This window comes from Beta vulgaris, chromosome 1, assembly GCF_026745355.1.
Source record: "Beta vulgaris subsp. vulgaris cultivar EL10 chromosome 1, EL10.2, whole genome shotgun sequence".
Taxonomy (NCBI): Eukaryota; Viridiplantae; Streptophyta; class Magnoliopsida; order Caryophyllales; family Amaranthaceae; genus Beta; species Beta vulgaris.
Window position 1 is genome coordinate 62,448,328 of NC_079202.1, and position 20,057 is coordinate 62,468,384.

Here is a 20,057-nt window from a genome sequence, read left to right on the forward strand (position 1 = left end):
TATTCTCATTGGTTGAAGTTCGAGATTCAACCTGAAGAATTAGGGTTTCACAACTTCTGTAAAATTATGGAAGACTATTGGAGTACGTTCATCCCAAAATTTCCGCATCTGCAGATCGTATGCCGAACCAGAGCGAACTCACAGATTGCATTGCTTCAGATGAAGATTTTTATTAAGGCAAAATTAAGTCAAATCTGCGATGTTTACATTTCTAGGGTGATATGTATTTCTATTAGAATTTTATGTTTTTCAGAAATGACTTGTAAGTGCCGTTTGGCGAAATATTAATGAAATCCCTTTTCTTTCAAAAAAAAAATAATACACAAAAAGAACAACACTTTGAATCTCATGCTCCCTGACTTAGAATTTGACATTAATGTTTGTTCAAAAATTATAATATCATGCCTCTCTACTTCTTTTTTAAAAATGATAATTGCTACACTTTGAATTCTATGCCCCCTAACATAGACGACTTTTACAATGTCTTACATCGATCATAACATTTGTTCTACTCTTTCCGTTCCAATTTAATTATAAAATTACCTCATGCATACAACTAAGGTAGATTGATGCTTACAAACTTATAGTAGAACTTGAAAATGAAATATGGCTACCTTTATTTCAAAAAAAAATAGTATGTATTTATTTGTATATTGTTTCAAAAAAAATAGGGAGCCCTGTATAAGTTCTATTGAAACTCCCTCTGTTTCTTTTATTGTTCTCACTTACAAGTTACAATCTTGACACTATTCATAATAAGAGAGAATCTTTTCAATTTTTTTCAATTTATAAGAAAAAATATGATCATGTGGAATCTTGTTTGATTCATCTCAATTACCACGTTATTAATATTCAATCGTTATAATTTTAACTAATATATAATAAAAGATATATTAGTTCAAAGATGTGCATTAAAAGATGTGCACATGAAAGTGAGAAAGATTCAATTTTTTTCAATTTATAAGAAAAAATATAATCATGTGGAATCTTGTTTAATTCATCTCAATTACTACGTTATTAATATTCAATCGTTATAATTTTTTACTAACTTATACCCCCTCCGTCCCATAATATAGTGCCTATTTCATTTTTGGTGGTCAAACTCTAAAATCTTTGACCGAATATTCTCATTTGTATATATAAAAAAATATATTCATGTAGGATCTTGTTAGATTCGTCTCAATGTGTAGTTTCATAATATCAACTTTTTATATTTTTTATTAATAAAGAATTGAAGATATTAAAGGTCAAAGTTACGTTTTGGAGACCGTGAAAAAAGAAACAAGCACTATATTATGGGACGGAGAGAGTAATAAAAGATATATAAGTTCAAAGATGTGCATTAATTTTTTTTTACTAATTACTATGCTCATTTGATAGGATTACATATGTGGAGAATGCGGATATAAGTGATCTACTACTACAACAACACCACCACAACTATTCCTGTATTCCAAACGTTATTTATGACTAATTTATGTTGGAAATGGATAGGGGTGGCAATTGTTATGATGTTATTTTTTGTAGTGCTATTCATTATTGTTGAACCTCCGATGGTATACGTGGAAATTAGGAATGATATACCACATCAATCATATAATAATAGTGTGAAGATGAATGAGAGTGATATTTTGATGGTGAATTGTATGAATTGCTACGAACGACGAGGTTACAATGAAATCAAAGATTATGGTGAAAATGCAGTGAAACCATCGTCTAAATATAAAGTTCATATTATTGCTCCAGCAAATGTTCGTGAATTTTTGGTTCGGTGTTCAATGAGATGGAATGAAGAACCTCAATTTGATGGCGTTGTGGTTTGGAATTATACTAGGCCTTTTAAAGTCCCTTTCACAAAGTCTTTTACATTGGGTAATACAACTTACTTGAAAAGCAACAAAAAATACAAGTTCGTTAGAAGTGTTCTAGTCGTGATCTAGTCATTACAGTATGGTAATTATTCTAGTTGATTTTACTTTGTTTTTCTTTTGAATTTATTATAAAATTTGAAATAAATGGTTTTGCTACCACTAGATTATGACGGGTTGTGTCATCTTTCAATGAGAAAGTCTTGGTAACCAACTGTTTGAGTCCAAAAAAGACTCAAACACTCAAAAAGTTACACATTGGTACCATTATAACCTGGTATTGGTATCACATTGTTATCAGGATTGGTACCAAGCAACCTTACTTTGGTATCAAAATTTTCGGACAATGGTACCAATCTAACCTAGCATTGGTACTAAACAACATGCGCGTGAAATTTCCAAGGCTTAAAATGACCAAATTGCCCCTGTTTGAGTCTCCTAAGAGACTCAAACGGTTGGTTGCCTAGACAAACTCTCTTTCAATAAGGGAAAACATGAAAACTTTAGTGTCACATTTAAGTTCCCAATATATCTCTATGTAATTACTACTCCCTCCGTCCCATAATATAAGTCCTGTTTCCTTATGAGGTGTCCCAAAATATAAGTCTTATTTCTATTTTCAATCAATAATTATGCCCAAAATACCCTCATGAAAATAGTTTAATTCCCAAAATGTCATCATAATTTCAGCTTTCAATGCACCATTATTAATGACAAAATGGAATCTTTTACCCCATTGAACTCCTCTACACATTAAACCATGCAACATTAAATGATAGTTTTTATTTTTTGTCAAAAAGTCATCATAAATGTAAGTATTTCTCAATAAAAATAATTTTTTTATTCAAATAAAACAAGATTCCATTTAACCTTAATTCCCGCGTAAAAACAGAATCAGGACTTATATTATGGGACGGAGGGAGTATTTAAGTTGTTAAAAATCATTATTTTAGTGATGAAATACATTTTTAAAGGTATTTTTTCTAATAATTATGTTTTCAGTTCACGTAATGCACTCATCGTGTGCATATGATCTATTTTTATACTGATCGTGTTTGTTTATTTGTATGTTTATATTCAAAATTTAGAGGTGATCATGGGTCGGGCCGGGCCAGGCCACACCTTAAAAAATTGCCTGTTGGTCGGGTCGGACCGGGCCAAAATTCCGACCAAAATTTTGTGCCCAAAGCCTGCTATTTCGGGCCAAAATGAGCAGATTTTTTGGGTTGAAATTGGGTCGTGTCAAAAAATAGACTAAAAAGTCATTTTTGGCTTGCCCAAAGCAAAACATTGGGCCGGACTCACTCGGCCGCGAGCCAAAAAATTCTACCCCAAAACCGACCACAAAATCGGGCCTGTCTAAGTTGATCAGCTCTATCAAAATTATAGAAAGTCAGGGCCGGGGAGGTCATTATTATTTTTTTTGTTAAATGGTTAACCAAAAAAGTGAATATATTTATTGTATTAATTAATTATTCTCTATGTTTCTTTTCTTTACAAAAGTTAGATAATTTAATTAGTACTACATGTCGTTTCATGTACACGAATATACTATAAAACTACGGAAGTAGTTTGATAATATCGATATATTCATACTTTCTAATTTCATTCGTCATCAGCCAAGAAAAACCCTACTCCTCCGATCCCTCTCTCTAAAAAAAACTTAAAAAATCCTGATTCCTTTCCAGTCGCAATGGGCTACCATAATCATCTCATTGATGATGGTATGCCCCAATTCCTTATTCTTTAGTTCCTTAATTTGCAATTGTTTAGTTTTTAATAGCCCTCCTTATTCTCTCTTTATGAGAGTTTCCTTCTCAATTTCTGGGTTTATTTTATCTTTTAGTGATAGTTTGTAGTATGACGACTTTCTTTTCTTCCCTTGTGGAAGATTAGAATTTGCTAATTGCACTATGCTTAGAAGATTAATCTATTTGATTGTTCATCTGGCGAAGAACGAAGATCTAGAATTTCATAATTAATGGAAGTTTCTAGAGGAACACATAAGTATTTTTCACCCGAACGACTATACATCAGTGGATCTTAAGCCGAATTAGTGCTACCTCACATATTGTATTGCTTCAAATTAAGTTTTTTATATGGCTATTGTTAATCGAATCTGCAGTGTAATTAGTTATAAGGTTTAAGTTATGTATTTGTGTTGAAATTTTACATTTCTTAGGAATTATAAGTAAGTGCCGTATGGCTTTCTATTATCAACGAAACCCTAGTTATGTCAAAAAAAAAAAGTTTAATAATGTCATCAATTATCCTACTTCTACTAATATTATATTTCGTTTTTCATATGCATTTTGTTAAAAAAATTCTATAATATGGCACTAGATAGTACTCTCTTCATCCTATAATATAGTGTTTGTTTTTCTTTTGAGTGTCCCAAATTATAGTGCCATGCATCATAATTTATTTGCTTATTGAAATTAATTTTTTTCTTTACAAGGGATGAATTATTTAATGTTCTTTCATTAATTATTCTCCATTATTTTCCCCTAAAGTAAGTTTTTTTTCCCCACATGTATATAAATAAACAAAACTCGTGTATTCTTTTTAGATTTTACTTACCTTAATTAATTCTCATGAAAAAAATAGAATCAAGCACTATCTTTTCATATTTTGGGATGGGAGAGTGGTTTAATGTCATTATTTAGATAAATTTTTTTTATATATAAAAGATAGTGGTTTAAAGTTATTTTTATTTATTTTTCATTCCATGCAGGCATAGATTTGTGAGACCGAGTATTAAGCTTAGTTTTGGTTATTTTTGGCCCTTCTCGCTCATTTCTCTCATTCTGTTATTCACAACAAACTTAGGATTCAAATTACTTATTACTCTCCCCTTGTGTCTCTTTAAAACTGTAACTCTTGTTGAAGGTAAGTAATAATTTATTCTACTTTCTAATTCTTTACTCTTTAGTCTTTACAATTTACTTGATAATTTTAATCATTACATGCTTAATTACATGTTACTCATTTACCCGAACTCACGTGGGTGAAATCCTGGATCCGAATTTGCAGAGACGTTAGCTTGATTTGGAAGTTTTATCAGTATTGCTGCATTCCAAGCGTTATGGCAACTTCTTCTTGTTCTAAAACAAATGTGAAAAGTGAGACAGTTACGTTAAATCCTCTCACAGTGGGATTTATGCTTGTTATGATTCCACAATTTTGTCTTCGTGAAATGACAGTTCACGCGGAAATTAAGAATAACGTACCATCTCAATCAACTAGCATGAAGATTAATGAGAGTGATTATTTGAGTAAGTGCTGCATGGAGTATTATAGGAAACAAAGTTACATTGAAAAAAAGGATAATTTACGTGACCATGCAATGGTTCCATCACCCAAATATAAATATCGTATTATTGGCCCGAGCAATGTCCATAAATTTATGGTCCATTGTTTTAGTTTAATGAGATATGGTATGGAGAAACTCAATGTGGAGGCATTATTGTTTGGATTTTCGCCTATTATCTTTCTCATGCCACAAAGTGTTTCACGGGGAATGCGACATACTTGAAGAACACCAAGAAGGCAAGAAATATATGTTGGTAACAATAATGTTGAGAACTAAATAAGGGTAATTAATTCTCTAATCGATTCATTTTTTTTTTGAATTATTAATATTTTCGAAATAATATGAAGAAATTGGTTTTGCAGGTGCATAAAACACTAGATTGAAAGGAATAAATGAGGAGGATGTTTGAGGACGTCCATAGAATAATACTACTATATAGTTTGTGTTTACGCATCTAATTAACCCGTTTTTAAGATGAAGGGTAGATATTGTTTTTCTTGTTATCATCTTATGATTTTATTTATTGTTCTCTCAAAATTCATTAAGCTTTGTTGTCATAATTAAATGATTTGGCTGCTTATGTAGTGTTTATGACCGGGGTATGCCCCCGGTAATTTTATCTTTTATTTATTTATATTGTACTTTGTAATAAAATTGTTGATGTAAATAACAGCTTGTCATCAGCAACCAATAACAAGTTGGTAGTTATTCTGTTATAACAGAACAATAACTAATTATGTTATTACTAGAAAATGAGAGAATTACACCTCACATCTACTACTATTAATACAACTTCTCTTGTAATAGAATGATTCATTCAGAAATAATACTTCTCTTACTGTTCTTCTCTCTATTCTTTCTCATTGTATGGATGAAGCTCATTAATGCTAACTGATAACATCATATCAGAGCACAATTCCGCACACTTTCTATTTGTTCAGTTCCAAAAACATTCCGATGCTATCCTTGCTTAAATATGTTTCTTTGTTGTTAATGTTGGATTTATTATCCTTTGATGATTTGATGTGGATTAATTGATGAAATATGTGGTTATTCTTCGAATTATGAAGAAATTGTTGATTGAAATAGATTTGATTGTTTGATTCTGGCGAAATTGTTAAGATCTTGTTGGAGATTTTGGATTGTATTGATTATTCTTCAAAAGTGTTGAAGAATTGAATTGTTGTTTGTTGCTTTCTTGAAATTTTCTGCTGTTTCTAAAAAGTATTGAAATTCTCTGATAAAATGCCTGATAATACACCTAAACCTACCACTGTTTTAGGGAGTGTATACTACATACACCCATATTCTTCTAACATGAAGTTAGTAAATGACCTGTTTACTGGAAACAATTATGGAGACTGAAAATGATCCATAATGCTTTTTTTATCATCTAGAAATAAGCTTTTCTTTGTGGATGTTTCATTAGAAGAACCTGCAACAATAGATGTAAATTACAAAGCATGGCACAGATGTAATGATTTGGTAGTTGGTTGGCTGTTGTTTTCTCTTGAAAAGCAAATTGCTAAGAGTGTTTGGTATTGTAAAAGGGCTAAAGATCTTTGGAAAGTCCTTAGAAGATAGATTTGGTTAGGCCTCAGAGACTTGTATTCATTACAGCAACATATAGCTGAAATGCAACAAGGGAAAACACCTATTTCCTTGTTTTTCTCTAACATGAACGCATTGTGGGATGAATTAGATGATCTTGACCCTTTGCCTATTTGCACTTGTGGTGTTAAATATTCATATACTCTACCAAGAAAATGTTAAAGAATCAACAAGATCAGAGGCTGATGGTGTTTTTAATGAGCAACCATTACCTACTCTTAGTACAACCTATAGACTTCTAGTTCAAGAAGAAAGGCATCAAGAAGTGAGTAATGTTGTTACATAACATGAGTCAATGGCATTTGCTGCCTATGATAAGAGAAGATACTATGACAGGTCATATGAAAAGAGTAATGGAAGTTTCCTACTCAAATTCATAAGCCGTATGTGAGTGGGAATATGAGAGAATTACACTTCACATAAACTACTATAAATACAACTTCTCTTGTAATAGAATGATTCATTCAGAATTAATAAATCTCTCACTATTCTTCTCTCTATTCTTTCTCATTGTATGGATGAAGCTCATTAATGCTAACTGATTACACTTTGAAGTAATAATATCAACTATCACTTGGTTTAGTAGTTAAGACATTAGTATATATGTTTGTGATCATGGGAACGAATCTTAAATGATACATTTCCATTTATTTTTTTATTGTATGTGGATTACATGTCATAAAACACTCTTAAGCAATCGTTCTTTGCTTAGAAACACCTTTTAATATACTTCATCGGTTTAGATATAGGTGCACTGTTTTATGTTTTCACGCTTGTCGATGCGTGGTTTCAAACGTTAATATCTTCAATTATCAATGAGTAAAAATTATAAAAAGTTAATATTAAAAAAAATATACATTGAAAAGAATCTAACAAGATCTCATATGATTATGTTTTTTTGTAAAATATAAATCACCAAAGATAATCAAAGTGTAAGATGTGAATAGTAAACATTATGCAAATGATGTAACTATTTCTAAACAGAGGAAGTATTAACTAGTATAGCTTTCCATCCAATTAAATTAGTACATGTATATTCATGTTGAGCTGACCTTAAACTTGCTACAACATTGAAGATTATTCAAATTAAGATAACTTGTTGCCAAAGATAATCAAAGTGCTAAATTAATGCTGATATTTTGGTAGGAGTATATCTATATATGTTAAAGTTAAACGGGAAAGGTTGGGTCAATTTTGATTTGAAAAACTCAACACTAACACCAGCACGTACATTTGATTAAACGGTCAAGTTCATGTTTGCCCGTTAAATGAATGGGTTAAAAAAAAGCTTGACATTACTTATTTCTTATCCAATTGTATCGTATATTATGTGATTGTGTCAGTCAACTTTTGTTAATTCTACTGAGTATTGACAATCCCTAATTGAAGCTTAAGGAGGCTAGTATATTTTTTTTGGGAGGGGAATGCTAGGTTTTTTCAGAAAAATAAGGAGCTATACTATAAAGATGCATGAGTTGTGAAGTATATTGGATATGGCGTAGAGGGAGATGTGGTAACTCAGTGGAGAACTATTCCGAATTTTGGGAATTGTCCAGGGTTTGAATCTCATCTCAATAATATATAGGAAATTTAATTCTGGGTTGTTTAGTCTTGTACGTAGCCTTTGAGTTAGTGTGCCCTACAGGCTAACAGCTTAACAATGGTTCGTCTTCGGACCAATTATCTTTCCTAATAAAAAAAATATTGAATATGGTGTATTTGTAGCGTGTATAGTAATTAATTTTTTGTGGTGCTCACATTACATTTATAGTTTTATACTATGATTGGTGTTATGTGTCATGGCGCGCATAATTTGCAGCAAGGCCATTTAAAGTATTAATTAGAAACTCGTGGAACTCCCTATTACATAATTTAAGAGGAGAGATTCTTTATTCTTTACGTGGATATTGTATCTTGTGTTGTGGTCTTGTGGACGACTAAACTTGCATATGCATTGCTTTAAAATATTAAAATTATTATGTATTATCCATGAAAACAGTATGTGGTGATGTAATGTTCTTCGTTGCTATTAGCTCCATGGGACTGGTCAAATTAGGAGATTGCTACAATAATATTAACAGTAAAAATAAATCTCGTTTTTTCAAATATCGTGAAAGAAAGCACACATCCTAGATAGTATAGATTTTTTCATCCTCTTCCCGGAATAAGTTTTATATAATTGATAAGCTTTAAGATTAACCTGTTTTATCTGTGACACATCGCACATTCTAATGATGGTGAGACACTGTAACTTATAAGTGACTTCATATATTCTTATCGATAACCTCATTTATGCTAATAAACAACTAATAGTGTGACACGTTGCACGTAAAATTTTTTAAATAAGTAACTTTTTCCTCTCCCACAAAAACAAGAAAGAGAACACATATTCTAATCTCCATGGGATCTACAATTTGATTTTGGGTGTATAATTATTACTACTAATTTATTATAGCAAATTAGAATATCTCAAAAAGTCTCCTTCAAAATAAACAAGAATATCTCAAAAAGTCATCCTAATTCTTTTTTAGTAGGTATACAAACTAAGCGAAAGGTATTCTCATGGATAAAATTAAAGAATTATACCTAGCTAAATTATTGACTACACAAAGCTTCATGTTCTCTCTATTTATTCTTCCCATAAATCTACAATTAGCCATGTACCTTCCTTAGCAATTTAGCATCAACATAACATGGCTCTCTCTTCATTCTACCTTGTATTACTATTTCTTCTCCCTACTATATCTATGTCCATCTCCCATCACCAACCAAACACTGCCCTCAAATCCATGCATTTTACACTCTATCAACACGATAACGTTAACAAGACCGGCTTCCTCATAGTTGTAGGTGTACCCGGTCTTGTTGTTAACTCGACTGCAAGCCCCTTAGGGAGTATATTTGTTCTCCGAGACCCACTTACCGCCACTCGAGATCCTTCATCCAAGCTTCTTGGAGAAATTGAGGGTACATCGAGCTTCGACGGGCTCGATAACTTGTCAATTGGAAAGATCACTCTTAACTTAAAGGGCCATAAAGGTTCTATCTCAATTCTAGGAAGTATTAACAATCTTATCAGGCCTTCTGATGTTCCTGTGGTTGGTGGCACAGGAGATTTCTTGTTTGTTCAAGGATATTTGGGTGTTTCTCTTGTTAATTTCCAGGGTGCTAATTTGATCTACAAGTTGGAATTCCATTTGTATTGGCCTCCTTATGCTGCTTCAGCCATCATGGATTGACTTCCTGTGGTGGTTTATGTAAGACTCAAATGTATAAATTAATACAGTTTTTGCTGGTATTTGATGTGTGAAATGTATAAACAAACAAACAATCAAATTTGTAAAATGATAACAAAATCATCAGTACTTTCTTGATCACTTGATCAGTCTTGCAAATGAATACACACTCGTGAAACAAGTGGCCTCATTGTAATTAGACTAGGTTTGAAGCATTTCACATCTCATTGTCTAAAATGGTGTTGCTAACATGCCACTAACACTCAGATCCAACACTAAAACTTAGTTTGTGATCAAACATTAGGAAGATATCCGAGGGACCTAAACTCAGAATAAACTAGACAACGTATCGATATGTAATATATCTACCAGCGTTCTCACTGGGTCGTATGATCTTCACGACATGCCCATGTTGAAGGCCGTAATGTCTTGCAATAACATCAGAGGCCAGCATTTTTGGTAGCTGAAGTACAGGACACAAAAAGGCCAAAAACATAACAGGATAGCATGAGAAATACTATAAGGATTGATGCAAAAGTAGAATCATTATAAATGAGTCAATATCATAAATTCGGACCTGACTTTCTTTAACTCTGTACTTCTCAAGTACTGCCTTCTTTTCTTCCTCTGTAAGCACCTGATGCTCAGGGACAAGATCATGCTCTGTAACATTATAAAGCAGCTCCGAATCCTGTAACACAAAAATCGTAATGTGTCATTACAGAACAAGAGATCACAAAACTTAATGGGTAATATTGACTGCAGTAACTTCTGCAAACATAAATCCCAGCCCTTTACAATCAAATGCCAAAAATTGTAGATACTAGGAGTAATAAAATGTTAAGGAAGACAACCAGAATAATCGTAATGAGTTATAAGTACGAATACACCTTGGTCGATTGAACGAGTATTGACACTTTATTCAAATTCGTACTTACACGAAAGCCATTGAGATTATATCACTCACCAGGAAGATCTCCAGCCTTAAATTTGGAATCTGTGTAGCCTTTTTTGCTGCAGGTGTCAGATTGTGTTGAACCACCAAGATTGCATTGAAAACTTTCTCTGACTGCATTCTCTCAATGCATTTTCTGAGTGGCCCTATGCCAATGGTTTGCTTTGATGGCTCGGGAAGTGGGAAGAAAACAAATATCTGTAGAATAGCAACTAACCAACAGTAAGAAGTTATGTTACCCGTGTCTGACATGAGTACTCGAATCTAAGTAACACATCAAAAGAAAAAGGTAGCAAAATCCGGTAAAGTAATTAACTATAGAATTGATTACCTGATCAGAGGTGTTATCTCGCTTGTTCTTAAGCATGAAAAGACTATCTCTAGTCATGTTCCCACCATAATGTTGGATAAATTGTTGTTTTGTCATGTTCATTTCATCATCTGTTACAAAATAGCCTCGATCATTCAGCATTTGTGTGACAGTTTTCCGGACCCTGTAGAGATTTGTAATTTCTTCATCGGAGGCATTCATCTGTTACCAATGTCTACACAGAAAGCAGGTGTTTATGTTAAGTAAAGTGCAACTACTTATGCAATAAGCACCATTTCATGATCAAGATATGAGAGTGAATTAGTACTGTCCAATTTCAACATAACTAATAAATCCAAACACAAAAGTTTTGTGGAAATGCGATATGCTATATCTAAATTGTTAATTTGTCACCATCAGTTTCCATATTTGCTAAACAAAAAAAAAAATTATACAAGAATGTAAGGTACAAATTACAGATTATATGAACCTTGTACTCTTCATAAAATTGAGCCATCACATTGCACAAGATATACCTCTATGATACATCTGGAAAATAATCATATTAAGATTAATGTATACTGCATGATACACCTAAAAAGAAGAAAAAAAAAAAGGTGACAATAACAAACAATGGATTTCACTAGGCCCAATTAATGAGGGGTATATATCTTCATCTTGCACACCTTCTTAGAATAATACATGATCCCCATTCACCAACATTATCGATTTCGTAAATGCCAAAAATAAGTACTACTAAAAGAAACATTAATAGAGCATTAAAGAATTACTAATCTAATTATATTAAGTTGGATTCTATTACCGCAACCTCTACCCCGTAGGTAGACAAAGTTTTTCCCCTAAAACACGAACTTAGCACAATTATGGCACGTTTAACCTCACTCAATTACGGTCACAGACCATAGTTACCTAATTTCAGGCCCGTCTCCCTGATTTCCAGCCACAACACTTGAGTTATACCAGAAATTCATTCGAATCATAAGTTTATACTCCCTCCGTCCTCTATTACCCTTTCTTTTGCACAGAGTTTTAGGAGAAATAATGTTGTGGGTCATAGGAAAAAAAAGAAACTATAATTTTATATTAAAGTTGAATGTACGTAGGATGAAAAGTTTGTCGTCCCATTCCAAAAATAGAAAAGAAAAGAAAGGGGTAAACTAATAAGGGACACCCATAAAAGAAATACCGGTAAACTAATAGAGGACGAAGGAGTAACATGTAAATTATCCCTAAAAACATGAAATAACATATACTTCATGAGATTAAAAAAAAATAAGTTGAATTCATGAAACAAACCATAACAACCCCATAAAACCAATTGCATGAATAATCACATGAAGTAGATCTTAAAAATCGCAATTCTACACCAAAATCCACAACAAAACAAGTAGATTTAGCTAAGGAACATTCTAAAGGAATTGAATTTGCGTCTTTTGGGGTGTTACTATACTATACGCCTGTACCTATCAAAATCAAACCTATGTAGTTTAAGATTTTTCTTGATTAAATGCATGTACAAGTTCATCTAAGTAGTAATTAATATGTCATATTCACACAACAAAATTAAACAAATGCAGGAGCAGATATTAAATAAATTTCAGAAGATCCCATAATAAAGGAAAGGAAAGTAGTTAAATTCAGAATTTTTCTTACGAGTCTTATGAATGCGCCGACTAATAACGTTATAATGTCGAATTTCTGGTTTTCGCAATGGTTGGAGTAAGTGAGAAATAAAAATAGTGTGAGTGTGTGACCTTCTTAAAACTTAAACCCTTACTGATCTTTTCTCCGAAAAGTGTCAGTTTTATAGGTTATGAATTATGATGAAGGATGAAAGATCAATGGTAAGGGTATGTTGTTTTCATTTTTTTTTTCTTATTTTCAGAAAAAATAAGAAAAAGTCAGAGAAAAAAATTCAGGTGAAAAAAAAAAGAAAATTTAAGAAAAAAATAAGGCGAAGAGAACAAGTCAATGCACTAAATTAAGGTACAAACTAGAGTTGGTGTGAGTGGTTAGGGGTCTCTTGCTTCTTAACCAAGGTCTTGGGTTCGAGTCTTGGGTATGAAAAAATCTCAACGAGAAGAGATGCTGGCTTTTGAGGTACCTATGCAAATTTCCGCAAGAGATTAGTCCACTCGTCAAAGGCGGTGGAAAACTTCTCGTAGTAGGACTAAAAAATTAAGGTTTTAGTTTTTTATTTACCCTCAAGCCTCATTCTAGTTTTGTAGAACTTTAAGTCAAATATAATGTTGTTCACAATGATATCATGGTGCCAGTCTATAGTATCATTTAAAGTTCAAGAGTCTATCTTGTAAGAGACCGCATAATTTTAAAATAAAATTAGGCAATGGTAAGCCCATTATTAAAAAGAGAATTAGTCCAATAGTGATTAGGTTAATCTCTTTCAGTGACTAGTTTAATCCATTTAAGGTTAACTTTTATATTAAAATTAAACCATCTCTTTTAATAATTTTTAAAACTTGAAATGCATATTAGCCTTCCAAATCTCCAATCCTCGTCTATCAAACGTGCACTACCTAAAAATAAATCTAATCAAATTATATTATATTAAATAAAGGGAAAAGAACTTATATCACTAAATAAAAAGAACTTGGACAAAAAAATAAAGAAAATAATTGACTATTATCAAACAAATTGTAAAAAACGGCAGTATGCTTAGATCTATCAACAAATAAAATACATCGAAGCAATGGACATGTGAACATAATCCAATAAGTACATATACATGTGTTGGTACAAAATCAATTGGTTCACTTTGCAAACAAGTCAATGCATACCTAATAGTTAGATATTAAGCGCTAAAAGAGTCTTAGTCCTTGGGGTTACCCGTTTTAATTGGATAAAACATTGCTAACGTACTTTGTTGTAATCTAATTGATTAAACAACAACGCCTAATTAATTCAGGCAAAAAAATTAAATAGAACAAGATGCGCAATAATTAATCAATTAATTAGAGCCAAGTATTCCCATTAAATAAATACAAAGTGATTACCTTCATGAGTTCCGGCTAAAACTGAAGATGAACAAACTTGTCACTAGTACATGCTCTAGATCTAAGGACTAAACTATAACCCCGTAAGGGGGTTGGCTAGGCTAGGCTAAAGCTTCGCTAGAAAGAAAGCTGCACGTTGTTGTGTGTTGTGTGTTGTGTGTTGTGTTTGTTGTTTTTTACTTGATCCTTTCACTCGTATTTATATTCCAACATGATATGTAACTCTCATCATCTCATGCATCTTTGGAGGGAAATGATTTGAATCATTTATGATTCAAATCATAACGGCCTTTTCTGGCGCTGGAATGACCATGTTCAAATACCCATGTAGCTTGCCCCATGATCAGGTTGTTGATTGCCCACGTATTTTTCGTTGTTTAACCTCCATCTCCTTACTATTCCATTTAGTTCTTGACTTCTGTTGACTTTCTTTCCTGAGCTTTTGGTCCTTGACTTCTGTTGACTTTCTTTCATGGGCACCTAATATGATTGGGCTTCCACATTATCATAAATATTAAACCCTTTGAGACCTAATACAACGTACCATAATAAATGCTTAATCATCATCCAAAAACGGTAGTAACAACATGAATCAAAACATAACATAGATATATATTTCCTCCGTACTTTTTTAGATGTAATATTTCTCTGTTTGATGTCTGGGTTAAAACAATCAAATATTACATCGAAAAAACAGACGTAGTATAATCAAATCTGATGCGGTTGGAGGCAAATCCTTAAGCCTTCAGTGGGAGTTGGGTCAGGATTATAAACAATCTTCTCATTTGGATTCGCCTTCTTTAACTTGAATCTAGTCACCACATTATGCACAAACACAAGTATTTCAATACGAGCATACTCTTTCCCAACACACATCTTAGGGCCTCCCCCGAAAGGCACAAATGTAAATGGTGGAGGTCCATTCCCTTCAAATCTTGACGGGTCGAATTTTTCAGGATTGATGAAATATTCTGGATTCTTATATGTAGTATGCACTGACCAAGAGATCTAGCAACATAAACAAAAACAACCAAAAAGGTTAACAGTGAGGCTATGCTATATGTATACTAGTCTTACATGCACGCAATGCGTGCGATAACGTGTGATAACAAATAAAGTAGAAAATAAAATTAATTGGTAGAAAAACTGTCTTTGTATTTTATTTTATCAAAAATTTATGTTCAGTTTAAATGTCCTACTCTCCCCCTTTCAGTCAAATGAAACAGTTAGTTATCCTCTATTTTTTTTTCCTTTTTCTTTTTTTTGGTGTCCCCATGTGTTGCCTTATACTACCTCCGTTCTTTTTTAGTTGCAACGTTTGACAAATTGCACTATTCATGTTCTCTTATTTGACCACATTTATTGATTTATATGTTAAACAAAATATAGTCATGTGGGGTCTTGTTTGATTCGTTTCGATGTAAGCTTTCATAATATCAAATTTTTATAATTTTTACTTACATACAATTAGAGATAAAACGATTTGAAATTGTACATTGGCAAGCGTGAAAGTCAAAACGTTGCAACTAAATAAAAACAAAGATAGTATAATAGAGATAATGGTATATATCATGGCTATAATTTCGAATTTCGATTCAATTTTTAGCTCAATAGTTAGCATTTTATATAGGACTACCTTCCACCCTTTTGGGATAGTGTATCCAGCATAAGTGAAGTCAGTCAGGACCTCCTTGAAAGCTCCTTGTGAAGGTGGTGTTAATCGCATCGATTCGCATACAACATTCCAAGAGTACTTCATCTTTTGAATATCTGCCCAACTTAGTGCTTCCCCTGTTGCTTTGGACTTGCTTATTTCCAATTGCTCTGATCATCAACACCAAATTTATCATGGGAAAATTTTATGAAATGTCACTATAATATGCACTATCACAATAACGATTTATAAAGTGCTTATAACAGAGTGTAATTTGCAAAGAAGATTTCATACTAAAGTCTATGGTAACATATTTATGCGAATATTTATAAAGAAAAAGACACCTAATTTGCTATATAGAGATTAGAGGTGGGCATCGGCCGGGATAGCACGCGAGCCAACTCGGCACGAGCCCGCTTGAGGCCCGGTCCGACTCGTTATCCGCTACGTGGGTTGTGGGCCTGTCACGGTCAAGAAATTTTATTTCAAGTCCGCATTGGCACGAGCCACCTAGATGGCCCGTGGGCCGAAAGCCCCTTCCCTTTGTTTTTTTAGCCTAAAACTTTCAAAAAAAAAAACATAAAACACAGGAGAGGCCCGCAGGAGGCACGAGTCCTTCTCACGGGGCCATGGGCATGGGCCAGGCCGTGGACAAAATTTGAAAATTTCAGGCCCTGCCTGTCATTTTCCCGATCCCGTGAACCGGTCCGGCCCGGCCCATGCCCAGGCTTAATAGAGATTAGTGCCTATTAAAGAAAATTAAATGTGCTACACTTACCTTCCAAAACCTTGTCATAAACATGAGGGTTCTCAGCAAGGTTGTTCAGAACAAACGTGATAGTTGTGCTAGTAGTATAAAAACTAGCCATCAAGTAACCAATGATCTTGTTTGCAATACCATGTTCACTACAAAATTTGCCATTTTCATCACAAGAAACAAGCGATCTACTCAACAAATCTTGAGGCTTCTTTAAATCATCCCCATTTTTCTGCAACTCATCCCTCCTATTTTTGATGATTTGCAGAAGCTTTTCCTTGATGATTGCTCCACCTTTCACGGCTCCGTTGAAGGCGGTACCCGGAATGTTTAATGGAGCTGACATGATCCCTTTCGCGACATTGAAGAAGGGCTCAGCTAATTCTCTCGTTTGTTCAGAGTTATCAAAGTTGATAAACAATCGACAAGCTAAATCAAAAGTGAATTCTTTCGCAAGAGGATGTACCTTCAGGGGATATATTAATACTACGTTATATACATTGCTTGTAACTTCGTAAGCCAAACGACATTTACAATAACAATATGTACTAATATTATCCAGAATTAGGATATGTGTCTTGAATTATATGGCGATATAATTAAATAAGCACATGGGTCTATTCTCATCGATGACACAACATATATCTATGATAGTAGATCCATACCACTCGTACAATGAAGTAGGAGGAAGGTCATCGACGACACAACATATATACTTTCTCCGTTTCATAATAAGTGAAACACTTCTCTCTTTTATGTGAAAGTTTTTTTAGAGAAGTGTTTCACTTATTATGAAACGGAGAAGTATATATGAAGTAGATCCACACAACTCGCACAATGAAGTAAGAGGAAGAATAAAATGGTTTTCTAGAAGAAAATTTGTCATGGGTGATATCCCAAGATTACAACTATGAATATTTCACTCTATCTATACCCTTAATTAGACATTAGACCCTAATCGACTAGTCACTTATCAAAGATTTTAGTCGTATTTATAATTTTAGAGCAGAGGAAGTATAAATTTTGAATATGTATGCAGTATGTAAATAAATGTTTTTACCTTAACCTCCTCGTGCGGTGCCCACTTGGCCTCTAAATGTTGTTTAGTCATTGCATCCATGATAGAAACATAGTGTTGTATCGACTCAAGCTTGAGAAATGAATGATCGAAATATATGGATTTTGATGGCAATGAATTCGCGTTAATAGGAAAAATCAAGTGTTGAGATATAGAGCGAGGCCACCAAGTGGTGACCAACTTATTTGTTTCATTAGAGAACAAGCATTTGTTACCTAAAGGACCACATAAAACAGCCATTTTTCCACCAGCTATTGAAGTTTTGAAGATCTTTGGGGAGTATTTGTTCATTCTATCTTGTATAAATTTTTGTGGGTTTGATACAAAAGCTAAGGATTCTCCAATTATTGGTAACCCAGTTTTTCCTGGAGGAAGTTTTCTTTTGTTTGTTTGGGAAATTATAAGTGTTAGAATTAGAAGGAATAATGTTGTTAAGACAACGATTAACAAAAAGATTGAACTCATGGTTTAAAGAAAATTTTGGGAAGTTTTGGATCAAATTAAGAAGAATGCAAATGCTAATTTTCTCTTAGATTGAGAAATGTTTCTTAGTCAACTCTTCTCTTGGTAAGCGTGTTGTATTAAGGACTTCTTTTTTAATACAATATTTATGCTGGAATTTCCCAACTTGTCTTAATTTACTGTAATAGTGTAAGTTAATGTTTTGAATTAGACCTCTTATAAAAAAATCAACATTTTACGAGTAAAAAGAGAGTATTCTAACATATGTCATGTGAACTTATGAGTTATGACATAGCACCATTAGTCCTATATGATGCGTGCGAAAATAAACAAAAAGTTAATTGCGTAATAATATATACGAAAATTATTTATAAAGTTGATTGTTTATTTTTCTTCTGTATTTTAAAAGTCAATAAATCAATGGTGATATAAATATTTTGTTAATTGAGGATATAATGATGAAATATGGTGAATTTGTATTTTATTACTTAAGGGTATAAAAAGAATTACCATTTTTGGTGTCCCCCTCCTCTTCCCTTATATAATAGAGATAGAAGCATTAAGACGTTAGGAGTGTTTATATGTGGTTAACCTTGCCGAAGCAACATTTCGATTCTGTAACCGTAAGTTTCGGTTCGCTCTTTTTGCAAACCGTAACCGTTTAGATCGGTTATCGCTTAAGCGGTTAATCATTCTGGTACGTTTTTCGGTTAATCATTAACCGTTATTTAATTTATACTATTATGTTTTACTCAAGGTACTATATATTTTCAATTTTTTTGCATATATTTTAACATTATATATACTCTAATATGAAATGTATAAAGTGGATAATAAATCCATTGAAAAACTAATAATTCACTTCATTTCCTAATTTTAGTGTTTATATTAGTACTAGAGTTTCCAAGTAATTACTTACTTTCCCTAATTGTTGTAACTTAGGAACAAATATTAGAATTAATGTCATTGTCTAAAAATGTTTCAAAACAACTAAATAGAAAAAAAAAATCGTATTTCTGTTAACTGTTCACTCAAAAATCATAATCGTAACCGTATTGTTTAACCGTTAATTTTATCGGTTCGATAATCGTACTGTTGAAACTTTTTTTTTTACCATTCAGTGATTTTAGACCTATTTTTCGATATTTTGTTACGGTTTTTTGGTTTCGTTTTTTATAAACACCCTCAATTAAGAGGGAGTTAGAGTGATACATGAGTACATGACTGGCCATAATTTTATCCCATGTATTCTGATATATAGATATAAATGAAAAAGCTATTGAATTCAAAATTGAGGTACTAAAAAGGCTGGATTGAAGTCGGATGAGATTTCTTTAGATGGTTAGGCCCAACTTCGAGTATGGCATTAGATATTCTTGACGCCGTGACATAACCCGATTTGTATTAGGCTTGGGCCAACCTTTTTGCAAATAAGAAATGTAGATTTGGGCTAGAGAATTCTACAATCTATGTTTTCCCCGATTTAGATTTTAAATTCTTTCACTACTTGTAGTCTTGTAGACATGGATAATGGATTAGAGAATTTGAATTCTCAACATTTGGGAATTTTTTCCAGAAATATGTCAAAAAAAAAATTCTCAACCTTTTTGCAAATACGGCACGCGAGAATTTTTTTTTTTTTCTACTTAAGTAAAACCGCTACTTGAAGTAGCGGTTAATATGATTTTTTTTTTAACCGCTACTTGAAGTAGTGGTTTAATGAAATTCCCAAGGTTTACTGAAATTCCCAACTCCAGAGTTTGATATGTGCTTGCAAC

General features: G+C 32.8%; 3 protein-coding genes across 3 annotated transcripts; 1 reads left to right on the forward strand and 2 right to left on the reverse strand.

Annotated features, from left to right (window-relative positions):
* Positions 1 to 9,494: 9,494 nt before the first annotated feature.
* On the forward strand, positions 9,495 to 10,107 carry LOC104890104 (dirigent protein). Its single transcript, XM_010675477.3, has one exon. The coding sequence runs from the start codon at positions 9,540 to 9,542 to the stop codon at positions 10,029 to 10,031; it is 492 nt and encodes a 163-aa protein (XP_010673779.2). The 5' UTR covers positions 9,495 to 9,539; the 3' UTR covers positions 10,032 to 10,107.
* Position 10,108: 1 nt separating this feature from the next.
* LOC104899275 (DNA-directed RNA polymerases II and IV subunit 5A) lies at positions 10,109 to 13,317 on the reverse strand. Its single transcript, XM_010686456.4, has 5 exons — positions 12,968 to 13,317; positions 11,315 to 11,528; positions 10,996 to 11,181; positions 10,606 to 10,719; positions 10,109 to 10,491 (listed from the first exon to the last, which is right to left on the reverse strand). The coding sequence occupies exons 2-5, from the start codon at positions 11,513 to 11,515 to the stop codon at positions 10,366 to 10,368; spliced, it is 627 nt and encodes a 208-aa protein (XP_010684758.2). The 5' UTR covers positions 11,516 to 11,528; positions 12,968 to 13,317; the 3' UTR covers positions 10,109 to 10,365.
* Positions 13,318 to 14,283: 966 nt separating this feature from the next.
* On the reverse strand, positions 14,284 to 18,374 carry LOC104890113 (beta-amyrin 6-beta-monooxygenase-like). Its single transcript, XM_048648394.2, has 4 exons — positions 17,800 to 18,374; positions 16,761 to 17,205; positions 15,965 to 16,152; positions 14,284 to 15,336 (listed from the first exon to the last, which is right to left on the reverse strand). Exons 1-4 carry the CDS (start codon positions 18,280 to 18,282, stop codon positions 15,037 to 15,039), a joined length of 1,416 nt encoding a protein of 471 aa, XP_048504351.1. The 5' UTR covers positions 18,283 to 18,374; the 3' UTR covers positions 14,284 to 15,036.
* Between the last annotated feature and the right edge of the window lie 1,683 nt (positions 18,375 to 20,057).

Bases quoted from the DNA above. Each gene is read 5' to 3' on its own strand.
- LOC104890113 (XM_048648394.2), bottom strand. From the start codon at position 18,282: ATGAGTTCAATCTTTTTGTTAATCGTTGTCTTAACAACATTATTCCTT. The intron at 16,153-16,760 runs GTAAGTGTAGCA...GTTGATGATCAG, and splicing joins TTATGACAAGGTTTTGGAAG to AGCAATTGGAAATAAGCAAG. The intron at 15,337-15,964 runs GTAGTCCTATAT...TTATGTTGCTAG, and splicing joins CTATCCCAAAAGGGTGGAAG to ATCTCTTGGTCAGTGCATAC.
- LOC104899275 (XM_010686456.4), bottom strand. From the start codon at position 11,515: ATGAATGCCTCCGATGAAGAAATTACAAATCTCTACAGGGTCCGGAAA. The intron at 11,182-11,314 runs GTAATCAATTCT...GCTATTCTACAG, and splicing joins GAGATAACACCTCTGATCAG to ATATTTGTTTTCTTCCCACT. The intron at 10,492-10,605 runs GTCCGAATTTAT...CCTGTACTTCAG, and splicing joins ACAGAGTTAAAGAAAGTCAG to CTACCAAAAATGCTGGCCTC.
- LOC104890104 (XM_010675477.3), top strand. From the start codon at position 9,540: ATGTCCATCTCCCATCACCAACCAAACACTGCCCTCAAATCCATGCAT.